The 25611-nt window shown below is 40.5% G+C and overlaps 1 protein-coding gene across 5 annotated transcripts in view; it reads left to right on the top strand.

Annotated features, from left to right (window-relative positions):
* Positions 1-25611, top strand: part of ARHGAP10 (Rho GTPase activating protein 10) — a 325433-nt gene that overhangs the window by 90984 nt on the left and 208838 nt on the right. For all 5 annotated transcript variants that reach the window (XR_006817443.1, XM_045997932.1, XM_045997933.1 and 2 more), the window contains 2 exons: positions 14364-14435; positions 23772-23873. Coding sequence is in view for 4 of the 5 variants with exons in the window: in XM_045997932.1 (XP_045853888.1) it covers positions 14364-14435; positions 23772-23873 (174 nt within the window). In the remaining variant the exon portion in view is untranslated. The remainder of the gene's footprint in view (positions 1-14363; positions 14436-23771; positions 23874-25611) is intronic.

Genomic DNA, 25611 nt, shown 5'->3' with positions numbered 1-25611 from the left:
TCCGGCTCTCTGCTCGGTAGGGAGCCTGCTTCTCCCTCCCCCTTTGTCTGCTTCTCTGCCTACTTGTGACTTCTCTCTCTATCAAATACACAAATAAAATCTTTAAAAAAACCAAAAAAAACAAAACAAAACCAAAAAACCCCTAAGCTTTCGTGTGTCATTTCCAAAGGATTTTGAACTATATCTAGTTTAATTTCATAGAACAGGTTTCTGCTGTTAGGAATTTCAGTGTTACTTAATTTGTGTTTAGCATTACTTATGAGTTCTTGTAATCTGGTAAGTACCTAAGGCATCATATGCCATTGGAAAAATTGTACCTTTAGTTTCATCTGATTAAAAATGTTATATTTTATGTGGTACATCAAACCTGTTTTAATCAATGCTTTTGCAGTTAAAATGACTTTTTTTTTTTTTGCATGAAGTTCTGATGGAAAGCATATTCAGATGGGGAAAAATCCATCTTGAACTTATTTGTGAAAACATTTCTCAGTTCAGTTGAAAAGTTGTCAATGACCTAACTTTATGAAGAATTTCACTCATTGGAATTGACCCTTACAATTTGACAACATCATTTTTTTTTTTTTCATATGAATCTCCCTCCCCCACCTTGTAAACTCACTATGATTCAGTCAGATGCAAATGTCATTGTGAAACCTGTTTTCTAGGAAGATAGCTTTTGCTAGTTGGATTTTGACGAACCTAGACTCTTATAGAGGTTATAGTCTGAGCTAACTCAAAACAATTCTAAAGCGAGTGAGGATATTTTAAGAGAATTGGGCTCCTTGGTGGACCCCTTTCCGTGGAAGGCCTTGCTCATGACTCGGTGTCCTCTCTTGGTGACTCAGAGTCATCTGTGGTTTCGAAGCCTTGTCATCATCAGCTTCTACTTCCCTATTGAAACTTATGTTTCCTATATTTTATGTCCTTGGGCTCGCTCTCTGCTTCTGAGGAATCAGCTCTTCTGATAAACCAGTTACTACTGACATGAAAAAGCAAAGAGGACACACGGACTCCCCCTCACCCCCGTACCCCCACCAACCTCACACACACACCAACAACAGACACCAGAATGTGACCAGCCCACTCATTTCATTGTCTTATGGAGAGGAGTGGTTCCATTAGTGGGAATTAAGTTCAGCTGAATCTACAGTTTCGTGAGAGACATATTTTTGTCAGATCCAGTTATGAAGTACCCAAAGTATGGCCTTGGCTCCTAAAACAAAGAGCTGAGAGAGAACTTAAGGAAAATTTTAACCTTTTTATTTACCAAAAGAAAAAGAAGGGAAACTGGAACTCAGTGAGATGGAGTGATTTGATCCACATCACTTCACAAAATGAGTTGGTGACAGTGATGAAAAGAATCTCCTATGACCCGGTAGCCCAAGGACATTGTTCTTTGCCTTTAGCCCCTGGTAAGATTTACCAACCTTTCCTCCACCTTTAAACATGGGTGAAATGGAAATGTATCCTTATAGCTGCCATTGATAAGGCAGCAGTCTTGAAGAAATGTGAGTTTTGTTATTTCTTCTGTCCTGTTTGGACACCACCCCCTCTGCCAACATTTCAATCAGCAAACCACTTGGTCACTTAAGGAAGAAATATGAATTCTGGTGGATGTTTGAAAACCTTTCAAGGCCTTTTAATTAGGTCAAAGAAGTGCCAGCATCAGTAAATGCCTAAAGAGTGGGTCCTGGGACCCAAACCATAGTGGAGCAGCCCTTAAAGAAGTAACGTATCTCCAATATTCTTGATGGCACAGAGGAGAGCAAATGTGTGGGCAAAACTTGCTACTGGTGACAGAGATGAAAAGTGATTCAGAAGAGCTGGAGTCTGAAGAAGTTTTAGAAATATCTTAGATATATTTTGATTTTTGTTTTTTTTTTTTTTAATGTATGCATGAAAGGGGCACATGATATAAATCTACCAAAGAGCTCTTTCAATAAATGTCAAGGTTCTGAGTATTCAATTTTAGTCAAGATTTCATTAGCAGTATTTTTTCCATGATAGTATATGAAAAGTGTATTTCAAAATAGTATATGAAAAATACTGTCAATATTATTATTATTATTATTTTATTTTTTGAGAGAGAGAAAGTGCTTGTGAGTGGGGGGGAGGTGCAGAGGGTAAAGAAGAGAGAGAATCTTAAGTAGGCTCCATGTCCAACCCAGTGCCTGACATGGGGCTCCATTTCACAACCTTGAGATCATCACCTGAGCCAAAATCAAGAGTTGGATACTTAACTGACTGAGCCACCCAGGTGCTGCTGGAGTGTCTTGTTATTACTGTCATGTTGGATTGAATGAAATATAGAACTTCCTTGGTGATGGGGATTACAAGAGGCCCAGGGGTATCCCAGTGGCTGTTATAGTGCAGTGGAAAGAATATGGACTTTAGGGGCAATGGCAGACAGGCACCCCTCAGTTCCATCACCGCAGGGAGTCGAAGGGACCATTGGGCCCAGGGGCTATATGATTCCATCACTGTATTAGAGTGAAGGCCATGCCTCCCACAGGCTGCCCCCAGCCAGTGACCGAGACAGCAGGGGTACAAAAGCAGCTCATTCCTGGGGACCGTGGAGTCCTCTGACGGGCAGCCTTGGCTCAGGACTCCCCAATGACCTCACTGAACTTTCCCTAGAACTGCACTGCAGTCTAACCCGTGTCCCCGCAACCATCCAGCCTTCCTTCCCTCCCTGTCTCCTTCCCGTGGGGTCAGACCTGCATCACTGTTTGACAGCTCTTCTAACCTCCCCATGTTCTCTCACAGATGTTTCCCCTAATACATTTCTGGCATTTTTAATCTGGTTGTGATGTCTGCTTCTTAGAGGATGTGGTTTAATACAGAAACAGATGGTTTTGAATGGAGATAATGTGTAGAGGAGCCTCAGCACAAGTGTTTATAGTTCCTATTGTCACCATCAGCAGGGAGTGTTGAATTTCTGTAGAAACTCTATTCTCGTGTTATCTAAACTTGTAGACTAATCCTACCTCATTCGTACAATAAATATTTTTGAATGCCTGTTAGGAGCTGGGTGGTGTTCTAGCACCTGAGGGTGCATTGAGAAGTTAGGTCCTTGTGGGGATGAGGCACTCAGCTGCTGACTGCATAGTGGAGAATGAGAGAGCCTTTCTGCCTCCCACCCTCCTTTTCTGTCTCAGCCACTCCGATAGCCCAGGCACAGAAGGGCCAGTGATTAGTCTCTTTGCCATTGACCAAAGGTTTAGGCGTTCTTTTCTGAACAGGTCTCCCCATCTTCCCCTCCTTCTCTCCTGTCTTTCTCATATTGCCTTCATTCAACCATTTATGGACTGATTTATGAGGTTCCATTAGGAGCTATGCCTCTGATTTATACTGTTCACTTCAGAAATTAAAATATTCTCTGGAGGCCCCGGGTGGCTCAGTCCATTAAGTGTCCACCTTCGGCTTAGGTCATGATCCTGGGGTTCTGGGATTAAGCCCTGCATCAGGCTCCCTACTCAGTGGGGAGTCTGCTTCTCCCACTCCGCTCCCTCTGCTTGTGCTCTCTCTCTTACTGTCTCTTTCTCTGTCAAGTAAATAAAGTCTTTTTTTTTTTTTTTTTTTTAGATTTTTATTTATTTGACAGAGATCACATGTAGGTGGGGGGGGGGGCGGGAAGCGGACTCCCCACTGAGCAGAGAGCCCGATGCAGGGCTCGATCCCAGGACCCCAATATCATGACCTAAGCCAAAGGCAGAGGCTTTAACCCACTGAGTCACCCAAGTGCCCCTAAATAAAGTCTTTGACCTGGGTGGCTCAGTGGGTTAGGCCGCTGCCTTCGGCTCAGGTCATGATCTCGGGGTCCTGGGATCGAGTTCCGCATCGGGGGTCTCTGCTCAGCGGGGAGCCTGCTTCCCTCTCTCTCTCTCTCTCTGCCTGCCTCTCTATCTACTTTGGATCTCTCTCTGTCAAATAAATAAAATAAAATCTTTAAAAAAAAATGAAATGTTCTCTTATTTAAAGCTAAAAAATAAAGTTTTTAATTCTCTTGTGATACTTTTGCAGCTTTCTGTCAGGCTCCTCTTTCCCTCACTTTTGTGGGGTTTTATTGTTTCTCAGATTGTTCTGGCTGGGTATTTATTAAAACAAAAATAGCAACTAGATCCTTATTGTCCCTCATGCACAGAGGGAAAGAAGATCAAGGTTAAATCTCTTATTTAATGTCCTTATTAGGTTAATTTATTCATAATATACCCAATCTTTGAAGATTCTCAGTTTTTCTTAAGAATAAAAAAAAAACTTTATTGTTAGAGTCTATTTGATTTAAATAATTGGAGTAAAATTGCAACCTTTAATGAATGGCTTTCAAAATTGATGCAAGACTTCCTTTTTATTTTTCCTTTCAAATAAGCATGAAGGTATTTGTTTGTAGAAAAGACATTAAGGGAAGCTTAAACTTTTGTGATGTAATGGCTTAACTTTTTTGAGGGCAAGATTATGACCAAATATTCAGGGAATTAAGCCAGAGAGAAGAAATTGTCAGAACTTCAGCTCAAATCCTCTGGTTTTGTTAGGCTCTGTTTAGAGCTCAGGATTGAAAGTAGTCAAAAACTAGCAACTTTTTGTTCTTGGACTTTCTGAAGAAAGCAAAGGTGTGGTGACTGATCTGGTGAAATTAGAATGTATATTTTATTAATTGTAATTTCTAGCCATTAAATGGGACTGCTGTGGCCTAAAAGAATCAGACATTCAAGAAACTATTTCCCAATACTTTGGTTCTTAATTTTCAGGTTTAAACTCTATAGAATTAATTTATTGCACCTCTGTACCTATGTCCCAGTTAGACCTTCGTATATGGGTTTGTTAAGATTCTCACCAAGTTGAGCTGGTAAATTTGAGCTACCACTGCTCTAAAATTTAATTTTGTTTTTATGTTAATTTTTTTCCACCAGAAGGATTAGCCTAGCTTGAGCTGTGCTCATAAATAAAATAACATCCAGGGATTTGTTTGGAGGTTTAAATTGCTTCTAGTGTGGCATTCCTTTCCTTTCCTTTTTTTTTTTTTTTTTTTTTAAAAACACTTAACACTTAACTGTGTTAAATAGGTAGAGCAAGTGTTATTCTTTTTTTAAAGTTGAGAATATTCAGGTAACAAAAGAGAATTGTTTTTTTCTCTGGTCTAAAACCAGAACTGGTGGTTAGGACCAAGCCCAAATGAGAGAATGTTGGCCTCTTGTCACTGTGACAAGGGTCTCTTAGCATGACCAATTAAATGTTTTTATTTCTTCTCAGCATCAGAGTCTTTTGCCTTATTTCTCTTATTATTTTAGCTACTAGAAAAATAGGAGGGCTTTATTGTTTTATTGTGCATTTTAATTTTCCTATTAGGACCCAGTCTAGGTTGATGGGGGAAGGCTCAGTCCAGGGAGAGACTGGCTAGATGGAGAAAAAGAGAGATCGCAAAAGGATGAGTGTGGATGCGGAGTAATCAAATTCATCAAAAATAATATGGTTTAATCAGGTTAAAAAACTTATTTAAGAATTGAAATGGAGGGGCGCCTGGGTGGCTCAGTGGGTTAAAGCCTCTGCCTTTCGGCTCAGGTCATGATCCCAGGGTCCTGGGATCGAGCCCCGCATCGGGCTCCCTGCTCAGCAGGGAGACTGCTTCCTCCTCTCTCTCTGCCTGGCTCTCTGCCTACTTCTGATCTCTGTCTGCCAAATAAATAAATAAAATCTTAAAAAAAAAAAAAAGAATTGAAATGAATAGTACTGCCTTTTGACAAGATTGTTGAAAGTTCTGCAACTTAAATGTTAATGCTCGGTTAGTCTAGATTCTCAGTTGCAAGGTCTAAGTCTTCTGAACAGAATGGGAATTAATTTAAAGAATACTTGGTAGTGCACCTGGGTGGCTCAGTCAGTTAAGTGTCTGCCTTCAGCTCAGGTCATGATCCCAGGGTCCTGGGATCGAGTCCCGCATCGGGCTCTCTGCTCCACAGGGAGCCTGCTTCCCCCTCTCTCTCTGTCTGCTGCTCTACTTGTGATCTCTCTCTCTCTGTGTCAAATAAATAAATAAAATATTAAAAAAATAAATAAATAAAATCTTAAAATATAATACTTGGTAGCTTGCAGGATCTTTATCTGGTTCTGGGAACCAGGAGTGATAGCCAGAGCTGCACTTGCAGAACCCAGCTTGGAGAAGAACGTTAGTACCCTTTGCTGCAAGGTGTGCACAACATGGCATGTCCCAGCGGCACCGCTGCCCCTGCTGGTGATTGTGGAACAGCTCCTTTAAACAACGGTGCTACCACCCACCAGAATCTCTGGTCACTAGTTTCTTGAAGTTCTAGCTTCCGAATCCAAGTCTGGGGTAGGAGCATCTCATTAGTGGAACTCTGGCCAGGTCCCATGACCTCACTACCAGGTGGCTGGGAAAACAAGTGTCTGTCATTTCCAGCTTTTATAGTGGAAGGTGGGCTGTTCCTCATTTGGTAGAAATTCTCAAGTATAGGAAGGTGTTTTAAGTGTTTCTATCCCAAAGGGCAGATATGCACTACCTATAATGTTTATGCCTGGTTGTATGGCAACACCATTTTCCTGTGAGAAGATTAAACCAAAAATGGTTTGGGATGGCTTGAGTGGACACACTTATAGATATGCCTATGTTTGTCTACTAGATAATCACATGCCTACTTTCATGTAGTTGATTAAATATGGGGCAGGATTTTAAAATCAAATTTTCAAAAAGATTTATTTATTTGTCAGAGAGCATGCACATGTGCACACATGAGCAGGGGGAGGGGCAGAGGGAGAATCAGGGAGCCCGATACAGGGCTCTATCCCAGGACTCTGGGATCATGACCTGAGCTGAAGGTGACTGAGCTACCCAGGTGTCCCTAAAATCAAATTACTGATGTGTACTTTAGAATTTTCCCTCCACTTCATAAAAAAGTTATTCCAAGTCTTGATCCCTTTTATGTTAGTATGTTTATCACTGATATACTCTGATTTTTTTTGGCATACCTATCCAGAGTATTTCATGGCCACATTTGTCTGAGTTCTTTGAGATATGGCACCTTTAAAAAAAAAAAATCTCTTTCTGATGCTTTCATTGGACATTTTATTTTAAGCTACAGGTGCTCATCTGTAGCACATTTGGGCAGTCTCTTTTGCAGATTTTGTAATACAGATGTATTTTCATGACTTAATGACTCATTTCTTTTAAAGTCATCTTTACAAAAGCATGAAACTCTTATAATTTGAGGTCTTCTCCAGAATAACTACATCTCTTAAATTTCTTAGCTTCCTCTTGTTTTTGTGACCCAGACATTTTTGTGATCTGTGACATCTGAAACTAGGTGTCATGTGGGGCAGAGGGGGAGGGACCTTCAGGCTAAGATTCCTCTAACAGTTCTTTGCTGATCAAAATAAAGGAAAGCACACTCTTTAAGGAGACTGTAAGAATTCTTATATAGGGTTAAGTCCTTTTTACCCCCTGAGAGACAATTTTGGGAAGAATGTTTCTTATGTTCAGATATATATTATAGTTCCTTGACACCCTTTCTTGAGGTTCTGTTTCAAGAAGAAAGTAAGAAACATCTTTGATGCATGGTTTCTTGCTGTTATTCTTGAAATGGGAGTTGGAAAGTAGAGTTTTCCCTTTAATGAAATGGGAAGTATCTGGAAGGTCATGGGAGAAAATAGTGGAAATTCTCCTTTGCTCTCAGATTATGCATTCCTCTGGGGTCAAGAACACTTGGAATCCAGGCTTAAAATAACAAGGGCCATGGGGAACAGACATAATTCCTTCTGTTTCATTAGACTCAGTCTATCCTTGTTAGTCCTGAGTGATTAGAAAGGCACGGTTTAGTACTTACATGGACTTATTCACTGTTTTATCGAGACTGAGGTGTGAAAAAAATGTTACTAAAGATCTCACACAATGTAGTTTAGCCTTTTTACTCAATATGGGTATCTAGGCCCAGGCCCCATTTTCTTTAGATTTAGAATCGGAACTTGGCCTTCGATCTCAAATGGGGAGATTCAAAGCAGCATCAGAGTTCCTCTCCAAAGCAGAGTCTGATTTTGTGCTTGTCAGCTCTCCCTTGTCAACAGGTTTCCTGGTGACTGCTTCAACTATGGAGACAGGCAGAGAGACTGCCCTACCTTTCCTTTTCTTTTTAGACATTTAAGTTCTCACCTCCAGGAATAAAAGGGATTTCAGACTTGACTAGTGGAAAACTCTTAATCTCCCAGACTGTTAAAAAATAATTTTGTTCTTTTACTTTGAATTGTGAAGTGTTAATGGATTCTGTGATTGGCCATTCAACATTGAGATGTGGCTTGTGTTTCTGCTTCTCTGAACTCCTACAGAATCGTGGAGCTGGTTAAGACTCCAGAGGTCTCCCAGGCCAGCTGTCTCTCAGTGCAGGTCTTACTGAGCTCCTCTTGATGGCGATCCCAGAATCTGATCTATAGTGTTTCCTCATTAGACCTGGTTTTGTCTTCTCTAAGCAAATCAGAATGATTTTTTTTTCTTCTTTCTTATAGCATCTATTCAGATATTTATGGATAGCTTTCATGTTCCCTGTGAATATTCTCCTCCTCCCCAATTCCATCGAATACCTCTGGTTTTCTTATTCCTCCTAAACTGTTGTAGCATTCTGGGCACATTCCTGCTTCACTCCAGTTAGAAAATCTCTCTCTTGAACCTCAGTACCCATGCTACTGAGATAGGACACAGGTGAATGATTGCCTTGTTTGGTTTGAACATATCCAGTGTACATGTTCATTCTTTTTTAGGGCAACTTATGACTCCTTTGACTCACGCTGACTTCAGTTAACTCATTTTTAGGGACTAAAGCCCTTATTAAAGCCTGCTATTAAATTCACATAAATCGTTAAGATAGTTTTACACTTGAGGAGGATCTGGATGGCTCAGTCATTATGTGTCTGCCTTTAGCTCAGGTCATGATCCCAGGGTCCTCGGATAAGCCCCCGCATCTGTCTCCCTGCTCAGTGGGAAGCTGGCTTCTCCCTCTCCCACTCCTCCTGCTTGTGTACCCTCTCTCGCTGTTTCTTTCTGTCAAATACATAAAATCTTTAAAAAAAAAAAAAAAAGATACAAAAATAGATCCTGCCTTAAAAAAAAAAAAAAGATAGTGTTACACTTGAACAGTTGCCTGTTAGTATTGAAACCCACTGGATTGCTTATCCCAGCCAAATTCTACAGCATTACTTTTGAATCCCTCTTTTCAGCCGGACAGCTAATTGAACTGTGGTTCTCTCATCCAGCAGTCAACCTTACCTCCCCAATTTTGGTCCCCTTCAAATACAGTAGATATATATTTAAAAAAAATATACAGTTGGTTGAGAGTAAGTAGAATATCTTTGGTCATGATACTTGAGATGATTCTCTAAGGCAGGGTTTGGCTAACTATGGCTCAAGCCCTCCTTGCCTCCTATATTTGTAAATATAATTTTGCTGGAATTTAGCTATGCTCATTCACTTATAGACTTGTTTACAGCTGCTTTTGGGAAATGGCAGAGCTGAGTAGTTGCAACCCAGCCTTTCGTAGAACAAGTTGGCTGACTCCTGCCCTAAAGTGAAAGCAACTGATAAATGAACATGTTTTATGTTCATGTAGATGCATTCTGTTTCTAAGCAAGACTACGCAAAATCCCTTCTAAGGCTCATTAGTCAAGGCTTTTTATGACTTCCTTTTGTGGCTTGTTCAAGTATTTTATGGAGAAAAATATGGTTATATAATCTTATATGTGGATTCTAAAATCACAGTCTGTGTTTGCTTTTTCTCTTTAAATGACTTGATTGATTTCTAATCTACTAGTATTTGAATGCTTTTGTGTGTATTATTACTTCAGCTGTCTCTTTCAAATTGGGGTACTGTTTTCACAGTAATTTCCTTAAGGGTTTTAGGGGCAGTCCTTGATTCGGTATTCATTTTTCGCTGGGGAAGAAGAATCACATTTTGGCCTTAGAACATTTTAGTAACACTCATTACTAACAAATATTATATAATACTTCTGTGAAATTTATAAAAGGAACTGAGAGATTCCAAGGAGTCTCCAGTCTATTTTGAGAAAAAGAAGAAAACAATCCTCGTTGCTCAACCAACATTGCTTTACTGAAGCATTTAGTTGCCACTCTGTTATTTTGTTCTTGAACAGAATACTTAAGGTTCAGTTCAGAAGTTACATAACCAGATTTTTTAAGGAAAAAAATGATAATTTTAAATTTAAGAACATTCTAATCAAAAAAATTTATGAAAAAATTGGATATTGGAAAATTGGAAAAAAGGTACTACTCCTTTCCTTATTCTGGAAATTTCCTTGTTAACCTGCAAACAGTAAGACAGAAATCCCTTATATTCTTTTCCTACACCAGTGTTAGACCTTGGGAGCTCGATATTGCATCAAATTAATTCTCCAAGTGAAGGACACACTTAATGACCTACAATTGCTCATGTGTAATCTTTGTGGCCTGGTCCTTTTATAAAGGACATTTACTCCCCAGTCTGGAGTTTTAGGGCTCACGTTTCAAAAGGCCTTCACATGTCCATGTTATTAATGCCCACATCTAGCATTCACAGGGCATTTCCCATGTCCTTACTCTGATGGCGAGTGGAGCCCATTGGATCTCTTCAGCTGTGTTAGTGACACCAGATTGCTTGCAGCTCTGTGCCCTGAGTTTGCTGTTTCCCCTCCTTGTAAACTCTTATTTTTTGCCTGAAGAGCTCCAGTGCCCTGTTTTGGGCTCAGGTTTGTTCTATCCCCTTCCAGAAGTCCTCTCTCACCCAGTCAGCATCCCATCTGTGTAGCTTGCCTGTGCAGTGCGTTGCTGATAAGTTTCCATCTCCTGGAGATCCTCCTACCAGGGACGACCCTCACTGCTCACCTACTCCCTGCCTCACTAGAGAAAATCTCACAACGGGCCGATGGGTGTCTGCACAAATTCCTGCTTGCTCATCTCAAAGGGCCTGCAGGCCTGCCTGGGAATGTTCATGTTTCTCTAGGAAGTACCCTGCTCACTGTTCGTGAGGATTCTTTCCTTCATTCTCCTCTTTATACAAACTCTTCCCCATCCCATACTCTCTTGTAAGTGACCTGGCCTGTACTTCATAGAAAAAAGAACCATCAGGTAGCAGGTCCCCAGCCTCTCTCCATGAAATCCGCATGCTCATTTGTGCTGACACTCGTGTTCTCCTTACTTCCTGTTAACAAGGGAGGGAAGGAGCCCAACTCCTGTGACAGGGCAACGCCCATGTATGAACAGCATCTCGTCTCCTCCCCACATTCGAGATTTGGAACCATCTTTTCTGGATTCTTCATGTGGGCATTTCAGTATTTTACTATCCTTGGGATGTCTCCTGGAATCTCAGATTTAATGTAATCCCTTAGTGCTTGCTTCCAGCTGCTTTCCCTCAAAATTTTCCTACTTTACTAAATAGTATTCTTGCGTATACTGTTGCTCATAGCAGAAATCTGGGAGTGATCCTGGAAACGCCCTCCTTTCCCACATTCAGTCTATCACCAGTTACTTTGATTCTACCTGCAATTATCTCTGAAAATGGTCTCCTCTCAATTTTTGTTATCATGAAAAATTTTTGTTATTCCAACCCCCATCCTCTATTGTATGTGCCATTCTAGAAGCCTCCTAGCAAGTCTTTGTCCTTCCAGTTTTGCTCACCTCTAATCTCTTTTTCTCAGATGAGCCCATGTAATCTTTAAAAGATCTAAATAAACATTGTTTTAGTGCCTTGCTTAAAACCCTCCAGTGGGTGGCTTTCATCATGACCCAAATCAAAGACTCTTTCCCTGCATCCGCAGGGCCCTGCATATTCCCATACCCATGACTTCACTCCTCTCTTTCCATCCACTTCTTTGTTCTTAATGCCCCCCACCCCCCAGCCTTTTGCTAGTTACTGTAATCCACAGATTCCTCACCTTAAGCCTTTTGACCTCTGCTGGCCTCAGACTGGAAACTGTTTCCCTTGCTCTCTGCACCCCTAATTCCTTCTTGTCTTTCAGACCTGAGCTTAAATGTCATTTCTTTGATGGAACTCTCCTGAGTCTTTTTTTCCTTATAAATCCTCTAATAAAGTCCTCACCTTAGCCCTGCTTTTCTCCATATGAAGGGATTCCTAGAATTTGCAGTTAGACGTTTACTTATGCATTCATGAGTGCATCCTGTGTCTTCTGTGTTAGACAGTAACTTCCAGGAGGGCGGGAACTGGACTAATTTTGTTCATCATCGTGTCTTCAGCACCTCAGGCTGAATGCTCAGCAAATACTTGTTTCATGAAATACAAGTTTATTGCAATGGCTGCTTGGAATGGGGAAGTCCCCATCTGGTACTTTTAGGGCTCATACTTACATGATTTGGAATCTCTGCACCTGTCTTCTGTGAACTTGAGTAGTTCCTAGCTCCTGTGTTTCCAGCATGGCTTGCTGGGCTGACTTGTTTCTTGAGTGGGCCAGCCACCATGGAGGATGTATGAGTATATATACACACACACGTGTGTATTTGTGTGTGTGTGTATGTTTATATGTAGGTTTATGCAGGAACATGATGTGGAAGCTAGACAGTGACTCTGGTACTCATTGAAGTGTGCCTTAAATTGTTTTGAGAGGTTGTGTGTGAGCTGGGTCACTTTGGAAATGTATGGCAGATCCTCTCCTATCTGCTGGAGGTATATTCCCTAATGTTCTGAGTGGTTGGGAGTCCTGGCATGTGTTTGTCCCTGCTCTCTTCTTTAGTCCAGAGGATTTTCTGGTTTGCCATTGTTGTAGGTCACATGCTCAACAGTGTAGAGAGGTTAAAATGAACCTAGTTTGAAAATGATCCCTTTCCCTTGACTAGTTGTTGCTCTTAATTCTTGTAGTTTACTGTTGCCCCAGCTCCTTGATACCGAAGTGACAAGTTGTCATGGTGGGAGTGAGTAGAACCTAGTTTCTGGCCCAAGGAAGAGAGTTCAACTTCTAGGCATCTCAAGTAGACACAGTCACTTTTTTGAGGATTCCCTGTCTCACTGTTCGAACTGTCTCTTCAAGAGAAGTCCTTACCTAATGGAACATTGCAAAGGAGCCTTTGGTTAAATTCAGAATCCTTTCCTTTTTTTTTTTTTTAATTAGAAAAAAATGTATTTGAAGATTTTATTTATTTGAGAGAGAGAGATGGGTTGCCTGGGTGGCTCAGTCCTTAAGCATCTGCCTTCAGTTCAGACCATCATCCCAGGGTCCTGGGATCAAGCCCTACATCTTCTCTCTCTCCTTCCTGCTGTGCTCTCTCTCTCTCTCTGTCTCTCTCTCAAATAAATAATAAATAAAATAAAAAGAGAGCACAAGAGAACATAAGGGGAGTGAGGGGCAGAGGGAGAGGGAGAAGCAGGGAGCCCAGTTCAGGGTGGGATCTCAGGACCCGAGATCATGACCTGAGCCTGAGGCGAATGCTTAACCACTGAGCCACTCAGGCGCCCCAGAATCTTTTCCTCTCCTAAGTCACTTATTCTTTCTGTAATTTAAAGCTTGGATTTCTAGGGCCTTTTCTTTTTTTAAAAAGAAAAAAAAAAGGAATGGCACATTGTTGTAATGTATTTTGAGGTTTCCTTTTCTATCCTGGATGTTTTCGATATCCTGGAAATAACACGGTGAGAAAACCATTCTCCACCTGCATATTGTTAGATGCATTTTCCTTAGGTAATTGTTCTGTTTTGTTTGGATTTTCAGCCTTGTTTATTGTATATTCTGTCTTAAAATGAAAAACCCCAAACCAGTCACTGTAAGAAGGAGAGCAGTTGTGGTTGGAGTCTGTGTGTGGCTCCTATCACGTAGGAGCTGTTTGCCAGCCTGCCCAATACTGACTTTGCTGGGAGCTGCAGTGACTGCTTGGCTGATATACCCTAAATCCTCAAGAGGAATTTCAGTAAGACTGAGTGCATTTAAACTCGTAACCACAAACCTAGCCCTTTACAGGATGTAGTCTGATAACTAATAAAGGAATGTAATTGACTTGTAAATTTCTGAGGAGGGGGAGGGAAAAAAAACTCAAACAGAAGTGTTCTGTTAATGAATGTGATAGACCCCTTTGTTGTTTAAAGACAACCCTCTTGCTATTTCCCTGAAGAAAGAACTGCGTTGGGGCTGTGTTGCACATTTCACTGGCACTTTGCCCTACCTCCTCTTCCCTGAAAATATTTATGGAGATCTAGCGTGTTAATAAATTTAGAAGTGATTTAATGGTTGCATTGGCGGGGTGAGATAAGGTAGTTAAAATATGTTGTTCATTTTATTTCTGGGTGGGGTGGAAGAGGGAAATGAAATACTGATTTTTTTTTTCCCTTTTGGGAAACCTAATACTGTGTTCTTTTGTTATCATTCTTGTCCTCTAGGCATTAAGTGTAACTGAAACCCTGATTAAACCCTTGGAAAAATTCAGAAAAGAACAACTTGGAGCAGTAAAGGTTTGTGTCTAATTTGAGTGCACTTGTAAAGGGAAGACGGAGGGCCTGCTTCTGTTTCAGAGGAACAGCGTAAAGTGTACGCTTTCTTCACATTTGGCAGCTTTGAAGGAGATGCTGGAGTAAACCATCTGTTGTTTTATGTTTCAATGTGCTTTTTCCCCTTGGGGCGATATGAAATTGTAAACAAAACCAAAACACCTGGGCAGGAGAGTAAAACCTCTAGTCCTCTCTGGCTACACCTTCCCATAACAAGTTTTGAAAACATCCTTAACCAAAGGGCGCACTTGCTCCCAACAGAAACATCTTACCTTTGTAGGGAGTGCAGTGGCTTCCTTGAATGCCTCCCTTTTATGGAGGAGTGCAACCCCACGTGAGGGCTCAAGATTAGAAACGCTGCGACACCATGATGACACTGAAACTAGGAAGAGAATATTGGGTTTTGGGACGTAATTTCCTTCCATTGAGCACAAATTTATTGAGCTCCTGTTATGTGCCGGTATTGCTGGGTGTCGGGGATTCAAAGATGAGTAACCCCGCAGCCTGTGTACCAGGATCTGGGAGGTTAGCCAGGATTTCTGGGAATAATACGGTGACTTGACCACAGGGAGCCTGGGATATATGTAGCAACTTCTCAAGTTTGTGAACAGAACTTTGAAATTATTCCAGGGAAATAAGTTCCACCAACCTTTCCTGAGGTTTATGTATTCACTTCAGGAACAAAAAGTAACATTCATGTGTTGACTGTTTTTGGCTTGGCCCAGAAGAGAATGACATCAATTTTAGGTAGGGAAGAGAGTTTTTATATTTGTATTCCCCCGCGCAACCCCATCGCCCAACATGGCTTGGGGATGTGGATTCTTTTTTTTTTTTTCCCCTTTATCTTCCTAAACAAAATATTAAAATCCTTTTGTACAAATAAACATTGTGGCTTCAAGGGCTATAGCTAGACAGTTGGGGCCGAAGAGTACCAGCGTTTTCCTTGCTATTTATAGAATCACTTCTCCTTTAAGTGACTTGTTAAAATATTAGACACTTCCTTTTGGTATTTACCATTTTTAGTGAAGGGCTGTGTTTTGAGAAGTGGGAGTACCCTCCAAGTCCCCTTCCTGGGATTGTTTGCTGAGCTGCACCAGGCTGACTGTGTCTTCTGGCTTTGTAGCAGGTCAGGGGAGGTCTGATTTCATACCTGTGACCTTGGACGAGTAATAGCTTTTAGTTCCTAATCTATAAAATGAGAGATCTGGGGATCTGACTGTCCCACTTTGTAGTTTATGATTCTGTTCTAAATCTTGAATATCTTGGTTCTTTCTTTTTTTACACTTCATTGGCAGGTATGGGATGGAAACAGCGTCCATTTCTTTATTTTTCGTATTTTTGACTGGGTGAGAGTGGTGGTCACTGAGGATGTATTATAGAAATGGAAAATGAATATGTCTTAGTTAATATATTTTCTTTTTATTTGCCATCTACCCTACCGGGTTTTTTTGTTTGCCTGTTTGTGTTTAAGTGGGCTCCATGCCCAGTGTGGGGCTTGAACTCGTAACCCTCCCAGATCATGCTGTACCAGCTGAGCCATCCAGGCAGTCCCCTACTGGGTTTTTCTAAATTTCTGACCTGAGTTTTCTATTGATGGATAGCTCCTCCCTCTGGAACTTTCCCCATTCCTGATGCTGTACTTGTTCAGAGTACATCTTGTAGGTAGGATAGACTACCATATTAAAAGAAGTTATTTTAGTAGTTTTAGTCTATGCCTTGAGTTGTTTAGTGGCCAGATTCCATCCTGAAGTCTTTTTTTTTTTTTTTGTAAATTCCTTCATCGTTCTCCTGGCTTTAAGTTTATGAAGGATTTGTCCCATGTTCTTATTCTGTACAGTACGTATGTTGGCTTTCACATCATTGATACTATTTGAGGCAGCCAGTCCTTGTGGGTCACAGGGAGAAGCCCTTTTTTACTGATAGTTTTATATGTTATAATACAGAGTAGGGAAAGGTGATTTTCTAGGTGACACAGTGCTACATAAACACCTGTCTCTCTCATTAGATTGTTCAGTGTTTCAGAGGCTGTGCTTTCCTTATTTTCTACTAGCCTCGACTCTGCCTTATTATATAAGGTATCTAATAAATAGCCTATTTTGATAATTCTAGGAAAACCTGGGGAGGGTTTGTCATCTGTATACTTGATTTTCTACATCTGTGCTTCCTAAATATTAAGTCACTTTTTTTTTTTTAACATTTTATTTATTTATTTGTCAGAGAGAGAGAGCGAGTGCACAAGCAGGCAGAGGTGAAGAAAGAAGCAGGCTCCCTGCCAAGCAAGGAGCCTGATGCGGGACTCGATCCCAGGACCCTGGGATCGTGACCTGAGTGGAAAGTAGTGGCTTGACTGAGCCACCCCAGCATCCCTTAAATCCTGTTTTGACAAACATATTTTTGTTTTCACTGGTTAACTGGGATACTTAAAAAAAAAAATTACTTAGGTTATTTCTCTTCGGTTAAAAGTCTTTTTTTGGGCGCCTGGGTGGCTCAGTGGCTCAGTCATCTGCCTTTGGCTCAGGTCATGATCTTGGGGTCCTGGGATCGAGTCCCACATCGGGCTCTCTGCTCGGCGGGGAGCCTGCTTCCTACTTTCTCTCTGCCTGCCTCTCTGCCTGCTTGTGATCTCTCTCTGTCAAATAAATAAATAAAATACTAAAAAAAAAAAAAAAAAAAGTCTTTTCTTAAAAACAGAATAATGCTTTTTTTTTTTTTTTTTTTTTTTTGTGGTGGGGATTAAAACAAAAAAAGCCTTTAAAAGTTGACCATAGCAGAGTGTTTAAAATATCCTTGTCAGAATGTTGATGTCGTTCTATTCTCCTTCCCCACCTGGTGTGTCCTGCTGTCTGTCTGTTCCAACTAGAGCGCTTTCTGTCCCTTTCAGTCTTGTTTTCTCCAGTTTCCAGAATCCCTGTGATGCATTTGAATTGTGGTTTTCATATTATCTAAACTGCTAGGTGGTTTTTGCAGGTTGGATTTTCTAAAAGCCCTGAGCTATTCTTTTCTACTATTTGCCTCTACTTGGATTTGTTCTCCTTTTGTTTGGTTTGGGCTTATTCCTCTGTTCTTGGAGGTTCTGTGGATTTTCTTCCATGCTTGCCAGCTTCTCCTCTCTGTTGGAAAAATTCCATTTCCCGTTGCAGGACACCAGTCCTTCTGTGCTGTGTCACATGAGGTGACTCGTCAGAGTTCCCTCCAAGGCCTAGATCAGCTTTTACTTCCTCTGCAGCTCTTTCTCCTTCCTCGGGTTCTCACGTCTTCCCAGTGTCTGCACAGCACTATCCATAGCCGCTGCCCATTAAATGCTGAATTAGCCACAGGAGACTAGTACAGGTAATGACCAATGCAGGAGCCTAGTCAGTTGTGTAAAATCTCCAAGAAGTACCCTAGCTTGCAAAGACTTATGGTGGGAGAATTAAAAATTGCTCTTGGGTATTTGAGCAATCCAGTTATGACAACGTGGCTTTAAGCAAGGGGCAGCATGCAAATATCAAATAGATGCAATTAAACTGTATTGATAATAGAGCCTATTCAAATGCTGGGTTGGAAAGAGCCCATTACCATTTTATTCCATGGAGTAAAAAATTTAACCCGAAGGGTTGAAACAGATGTTCATTTCATACATTATAACTGCCTCAGCCATTCACTGGCCCTCACACCAAATGCCTTTTGTATTTCTAAGAATGTATCTAATGACTAAATATTTAATAAAAGTTGATTGCCAGGATTCTGTAAATGACTGCAAACTATGGGTAAAAAGCAAATCTACCTAAATAATCTCTCAAATTATGTTTGATAAAGCAGAAAAAAAAATGCTGATTTAATTTAATTACATTTCTTTCATTTTAGTTATAACACATTTCCCAGGGCCTGTTACATGGCAGGGGACCTGGGGTACAACTGTGAATTAAAACTGTAGCTGGTTGGCCTTCAAGAAATTGACAACTCTGGAGGGGAGATGCCAAATAGAAAAGCAATAAAAATACACTAAAAAGTGCCATAATTGGGGTGGGCATGGGTGCTCTGGAACATAGGTGCTCTGGAACAAGGATCCCCCTGATCTTTGGAGTTCCAGGCATGTCTCTCAGGAAGACCTGACTCCTTCTTGTTTGAATCCCACATCTGCCCCTTAGCTCGCTGTGCAATTCAGAGTGAGTTTCCACCTCTAGCTCTCAGTTTCCTGATCTTTAAAATGAGACAAATGACCCCTGCCTTGGGAAGTTTTTTGTGAGGATGACATGAACATGATGCTGTAATTTTCCATGTCTAGAGTAGGGTCTGGCATACAGAGTCGTGCTTTATTTTATTGCCCCATTTACAGCTTGTGCTGCACCAACTTGCCAAATGAATTGCTCAGGTTTTTGTCTACTCTCTGCATGCAAGCTACAGAGATAACATGCCACATGTGACCCTTCTGGCCAAGTAGTACTGAGGCAATGGGTAGGTGACTCTGGAGTGACTGCACGGGACACCAAGGTGCCCGTCAGCTTTGTTGTTGGTACCTCTGAAGCCATAGCTTCCCCCTTCTCTCCCCCTCCGATGGGCGATTGGTGTCTCCTGGGTGCGGTGTCAGTTGCTAGATACTGTGGGGAGAAAAGCGGAGTTCTTATTTCTTTGAATAGGTTGACGGGACTTTACAGAAAGGGGGACCGTGGGGGTTGGATCAGGCAAATAAAGTGTCAGGCAGGGACATAGGTGACACTTGGTTAGGACTTACGTGGGGGGAGTTCTGTTTTTTTTTTTTTTTTTTTTTTTTTTTTTTTAAAGATTTATTTATTTGACAGAGAGAAATCACAAGAGAGGCAGGCAGAGAGAGAGGAAGGGAAGCAGGCTCTCCGCTGAGCAGAGAGCCCGATGTGGGACTCGATCCCAGGACCCCGAGATCATGACCTGAGCTGAAGGCAGTGGCTTAACCCACTGAGCCACCCAGGCGCCCCTGGAGTTCTGTTTTTATGCCCCCAATGGTAGAGGGATGCCTCCTGGAAGAGGTGGGGTTTCCCCTGCGGCTGTAGGAGGTTGGTAGATCAGGGGAGGAGGAGAACAGGGATGGCAAAACTCTGGTTGGCTTGGATACCAGGATTCCATTTGAGAAGGTGTCCTGCTGGGTGTATTACCTGTGGATGAATCTTGCTTCTTGAATGTGTGATATTACTCTCATCTTCTTATTTAAGTAAGGGAGGGAGAGTTGGAATCTCTGAGAAAGTAGCTAGTTCTCCAGACTAGTCATGCCTTATTATTTAATGTGTATCGCTGTAAAATAAGTCTTTTCATTTCCTCACCCTAGGAAATTTGTGAAATAACCAAAACCTTTTAAAAAGATCATCTAGGAACTTTAAAAACTGCCCCTCCTTCTTCTAAAAAACCCCCAAATTCTAGTACCCTAAAGAAATGTGGACAATTTACAGGATTGTTCAAGCTTTTGTGAGTTCTTTATATGTTCCTTACTCATTTTTCAATGGAAATATTAAGTGATTTTAGCAAAAAAATTGCTTAACCTTAAGAATGTTTTATGCAGGGGCGCCTGGGTGGCTCAGTGGATTAGGCCGCTGCCTTCGGCTCGGGTCATGATCTCGGGGTCCTGGGATCGAGCCCCGCATCGGGCTCTCTGCTCTGCGGGGAGCCTGCTTCCTCCTCTCTCTCGGCCTGCCTCTCTGCCTACTTGTGATCTCTCTCTGTCAAATAAATAAATAAAAAAAATCTTAAAAAAAAAAAAAGAATGTTTTATGCATTAGGAATATTTGCTTCTTTTCTTATATATTAATTTTCTCTTCTCCCTGCTTTGTGGTTGGCCTTTTAGCTTGTTTAGTGTGTGTGTGTGTGTGTGTGTGTGTGTGTGTGTGTGTGTGTATGTATGTGTGTGTGTGTTTAATATCTAGAAGTTCTTACGGCTTCTCCCATTTCTTTTTTGCTCAAAAAGTTGCCTCTTCTCTGAGATCTGATGAAACTGTTCTTTTTTATGGCTTCATTTTTTACTTGTGACTCCTTCAGTCCATCTGGAATTGGTTTTCATATGAGATGTGGTTCTCTGTTTCCATGTAGTTAACTAATTATATCAACACCATTGGCTGAAGAATATTTTTTTACCCAATGAATTATGATAAAACCATATAAATATGTTTACTTCCGGCATATTGAAGACACCTGAGTATTTAAATTTTATTTCTTAGGTTTCTGATTTTCCTTTACCATTTATACAGCATACAACTTACTTAGTTTTGAGGTTTTAAATAATTGCTCTTCTTTACCTTTTTGGGTGGGGGGATGGGTGGTTTTGCAACAGATTACAAACTGACTTTCAGTGAGTTATATTTAACCTGTAAACATAATTTTGCTTGGCTTACTCATTTGAAAGTGTAAAAACAAAACAAAAATAAACTGTTGGCACCATTTAAAAATCTTTGGATTTTTCAGCTGGTCCAGAAAAATCAGAGGACATGGTTTATATATTAGCCTATGTTCCCACATGGTAAAAATCTGCTGGAGCCATGATATGGCCACCTTCCCCTCTAGAATAGTTGTGGACGGTTTGGTTTTCCATAGCCCCCACCTCTCCTACACGTGATCTTAGCCAAAAGGCCGAGAAGCGATCCGACCTTTCCTTAATGAGTTCTGTCTTGCTTCACTCATTGTGCCTGAGTTCAGGTACAAACTCATTGCACCTGGCTCAGACTTACTTGAATTTGTACTGTGTTTTTATAAAAGAAATTTTCATTGTATTAGCTTCGATCCTTCATAGAACCTTTTGCCATAAGTTACTCAATTTATTATATATATATCTCCACTTTAAATAAATTATATTTATATAAATTATATATTTATATAAATTATATTTATATATTTATATATCTCCGCATTTATATATCTCCACACACATCTATGTTACATATGTTGGCTCTAGCAGCGTTGAAGGAAAAATGCTGTTCTTTACTGAGTGCTACTTGAACATAGTCCCTTTTAAAATTCGCATTATTTCAGCACAAAAGCCACATGAGCACAAAGAAACAGCAATGGCATTGAGAAAAAATGCAAGAAGAAATAATTATTTAAGTCTTCAGGTTTAACAACAAAACTGCATTTGTATGAGCCCTACGGTGTGTGAACCAATGCGTTTCCACTCTGTTGGTGGGTGGAATGTTGTTTCTTGGCTGAATTCCTTCTTCACAAAGCCTTTGATATCCCCGCTTTCTTTCATTCTCAACTTTACCCACGTGTTAACTTACAAACCCCACAACTGCTGAGTGTGCTGGGTGTTTTGACTGCTGATTTTAGCATCACTGCTTCCTTTGTCCCATTCTGTGATTCACATGAAATCAAATGAGTAAAAATATTTTCAGTATTCCTGCAAAGGATGAATCTGCGAGGATAGCAAATGTTTTTTTCCTATAAGATCCGGCTTTAGCAGTCCTCTTGTGGTGAACGCAGGGGCGGGACTTCTCTTCCTGTTTTGTTTCCACCGGAGAAGCGCATGCCCAGAGAACGCTGTGATGCTGGTGCAGTAGAAAGTGGCCCGGACCAGGATCTGTCTTCTCACACCTAACCCAGTGTGCATTCCACCATATCAACTTTTTAAAATAGTGGAGATTCTGAAATGGTGGCCACATGTTTGTTTTACGTTATTTTTCTGTTAGTCACTAAAACAGTTGATGAAGAGTGTAGTAATAAAAAGCAGAAAAGAGAGTAACCATGTATTAATGCCTTAAGGTTTTTTTTTTTTAATAATTGTAAATTAAGAGCATAAAGAAAATGTGCTTCGGGGCGCCTGGGTGGCTCAGTGGGTTAAAGCCTCTGCCTTCGGCTCAGGTCATGATCTCAGGGTCCTGGGATTGAGCCCCACATCAGGCTCTCTGCTCAACGGGGGATCCTGCTCCCCACCCCCACCCGGCCTGCCTCTTTGCCTACTTGTGATATCTGTCTGTAAATAAATAAATAAAATCTTTTTAAAAAAATGCGGTTCTGTTTCAACAAAAGTGTGACTCATCACACATAGGTGAACCATCGGATCACAGAACTTTAGGATTGGATCAAAGAATGAGCTAGTACCAAAAAAAAAAAATTCCTTATATTTTCAGTAAGAGAACTTAGGTTCTGTGTTGTTACATTTTTTTTTTTTCTTCTAAATTGTGCAGCTAGTTTGTAATTAAACTTGGAGTAGAAATGGAAAGAAATGTCTGTTCTGGAGACCGCCTGTCTTCCCTTAGTGTGGGATGAGTTCGGGGTTTCTAGATGAGCCCACACAGCAGTTTGCAGTCCCTTGTGGTGGGGGGAAAAAAAGATAAATGGGAAGAAATCGACTTTTCACACTTTGTTCAGTCGCTTTGCCTACCAGGAAAAAGATCATATCAGAAAAGATTATTTTTGCTTTAGAAGATAGAAGTTGGAAAATAGGGAAGGGAATGTTCCTTTCCAGGAGCCCTTGGAGAGTTAGGGAGTATTTGAAGTTAATGGAAACATTTTGACAGTGTGAGGACATCGTGTGCTCTCATTGGTGCTCAGAAATGTTTATTAAAAATCCACTTAAGTTGGCAGGCAGTGTTAGGGAAGATAGTCTCTCTTTTCTGTATTTAACAATTAGGAGACTTGTTTTCTCAAAAACTTCTATAACAAAAGAAAAGCAAATGCTAATTCTAGGCAGTACTGGAGAAATGTTTGTAACACCACACCAAGGAGTCTCAGTGTGAGGGTATCTGTGTTACTTTACACCCTGTTGACCTAGTGATGCATGTTCTGAATGATGTTATAGAAATCACTGTGAAGGTTTTGGAAAAAAGATGTTTCTGATCAGAGGGTCTTATTATTAAATTCACACTGGACAATTAAGGAAAATCTTTCCCAAGGTTTTTTTTTTTTTTTTTTTCCCTCCCCAATTGTGATGATGATTTTTTAAAAAAAATCTTGACTAAAATGTACTCAGTTTTAAAAGAATCCCATTTCTTTGCCAAAGTCTGCACAAGTTTGCTGTTTTAAGCCTGTGTTGTTCTTTTTATTATTTCTTTTAATGAGGGACAAGTGACATGGCTTTGCTTCTAAACACTAAGTGTAAGTATTGAAAAATACCGTGCTCCATAAAGAGCCCATTAAAGGAAAAACAGAAAAGATAAGTGACTCTTCAGTCCTAACACTGTTTTGAGGATGAATAAGCAGTGGCTTGGGTACAGATCCATTTTTCAGATAACTTCATCACACTTAGTGGTACTTTATTTATTTTTAGATACTAATCCTATTTTGAGCTTCTCAGTAGATAAACTGTATTTACGTATTTTCCCCCCTGTTTAATCATAGTTGTCTATGTGTTCTGACTTGTAGGAAGAAAAAAAGAAGTTTGACAAAGAGACGGAAAAGAACTATAGTCTAATTGATAAACATTTGAATTTATCAGCCAAAAAGAAAGACTCACATTTACAAGAGGTATTGTTTTCACTTTTCTGTTTATTTGTTTCTACATTTCAGTAAGCAGTGCATACCTTTTCTTTTTAAAATGGGCTTTTCTTTTGTAAACTTTTCATCTAGGATTACTAGGGATGAAAAAAAAAAAAAACGAACGGGTATCACCATGAATTAAGAAAAGAGTTCTTGTGGAACAAGACACAAACTAATGAATACATCTTACAGTGATTAATTCAGTAGAGATTCGTAGTATTAACATTTTTGGTTCTGAATATATTTTCACGGGAACAATTTTATCTGGCATTACTGAAGAACAGATATATTATTTTCAGGAATAGATTCATTAATTGGCTTTCAAGATTTTTTGAAGAAATGAGTTGAATTTAATAAGCTCATCTACCATTTTGCTTTTATGTGAAGGCAGCATTAATCTTATTTAACGCTGAAGATTCAGGAGTTCAGCGTCATTGGGAGGAGAGAATCTGTTTTACTTGTGTTAATAGACTCTTTTTTTCCTTTGGAGGGAGCCATGTGTAAGGAGAAAGGAATTTATATCTTATCTCTCATTTTCTCTGTCTTTCTCTTGTCTAAATTCCCTGGCACTTGTGTTTTCTCACTCACACACTTGAGTGGAAACTCAGTGGCTTGCAATTTGGAACATATGTTTTCATTAAAAATAATGGTGTTTTGCAGCTGTTGGGATCTTGACTCATTCCACAAAAGTGTGATTTTTTTTCTCATTTGTTTATTTTTAAACACACAAGGAATCTGGGCATAATATACACTTATTGAAGTATCAAAATGACACTAACAGCATTGGCTTCAGTATATTTAAATGCCAGATATGTAGTTGCACACCTGGGGTGTGTGTGTGTGTGGTCATGTTGACATTCCCCACATGTCACATTTACTCTTTCCTTTTTAATAATTTTGACTGACATTTGGAAGACGTTTGACAGTTTATAAAAGAGGAAGGGGGTGCAGCTGGGAGGCTCAGTCAGTTAAGTGTCTGCCATTGGCTCAGGTCAGGATCCTGGGGTCCTGGGATCAAGACCCGCATTAGGCTGCCTGCTCAGAGGGGAGTCGGCTTCTCCCTTTCCCTCTGCCCCTTCCCCACACTTGTGCACTTGTGTGTGTGTGTGTATGTGTGCGTGCACACACAAGTGCATGCTCTCTCTCACTTATACACTCTCAAATAAATAAAAAATCTTTAAAAGAAAAAGAGGAAGGAGCTTTTATATTACTTAATCCATACTTAATAATTCTGCAGGTAGGTAGGGCCCCTTTTCTGCTTGGTCCATATTATGTAGAAAACCATACAGATGTTACAAACGTTCCATCATCTCCTCCCCTCTGTCCATTTTGAAATGACAGCTGTTGTTTTAATCGGCTCTCCTTATGCCAGCGGCTTTTTACCTGTCTCTCCCCTTACCTTTCTTTTCAGGTATTCGGAAGGGATTTTTCCTTTAGAAAAAGTTATTTTCTGTGCTGCAAGTAAATTTCCACCTTCACTTCCCTCTCTAATTACGTATCTTGTTCGAGCTGTTGCTCAGGAAAAATCTTTATGGCCATCCTTGGCCCTTCCTCTCCTATGCCACACCTAGTTTGTCAGCCCGTGTTTTCCTTAGCTTCAGGATATTCTCAGGATATGGCCACCTCTGACTCCTACCGCCATCATCCTGGCCCATGTCCCTGGTGTCCCTTACATGGATTACTGTAAAGTCCTCGTCTTGCTGCTAACACCAACGTATCCCTGTAG

This window comes from Meles meles, chromosome 2, assembly GCF_922984935.1.
Source record: "Meles meles chromosome 2, mMelMel3.1 paternal haplotype, whole genome shotgun sequence".
In the NCBI taxonomy this organism is placed as follows: Eukaryota; Metazoa; Chordata; class Mammalia; order Carnivora; family Mustelidae; genus Meles; species Meles meles.
Note: the sequence above shows the minus strand (reverse complement) of the source record. Positions and strands in the feature narration are given on the sequence as shown.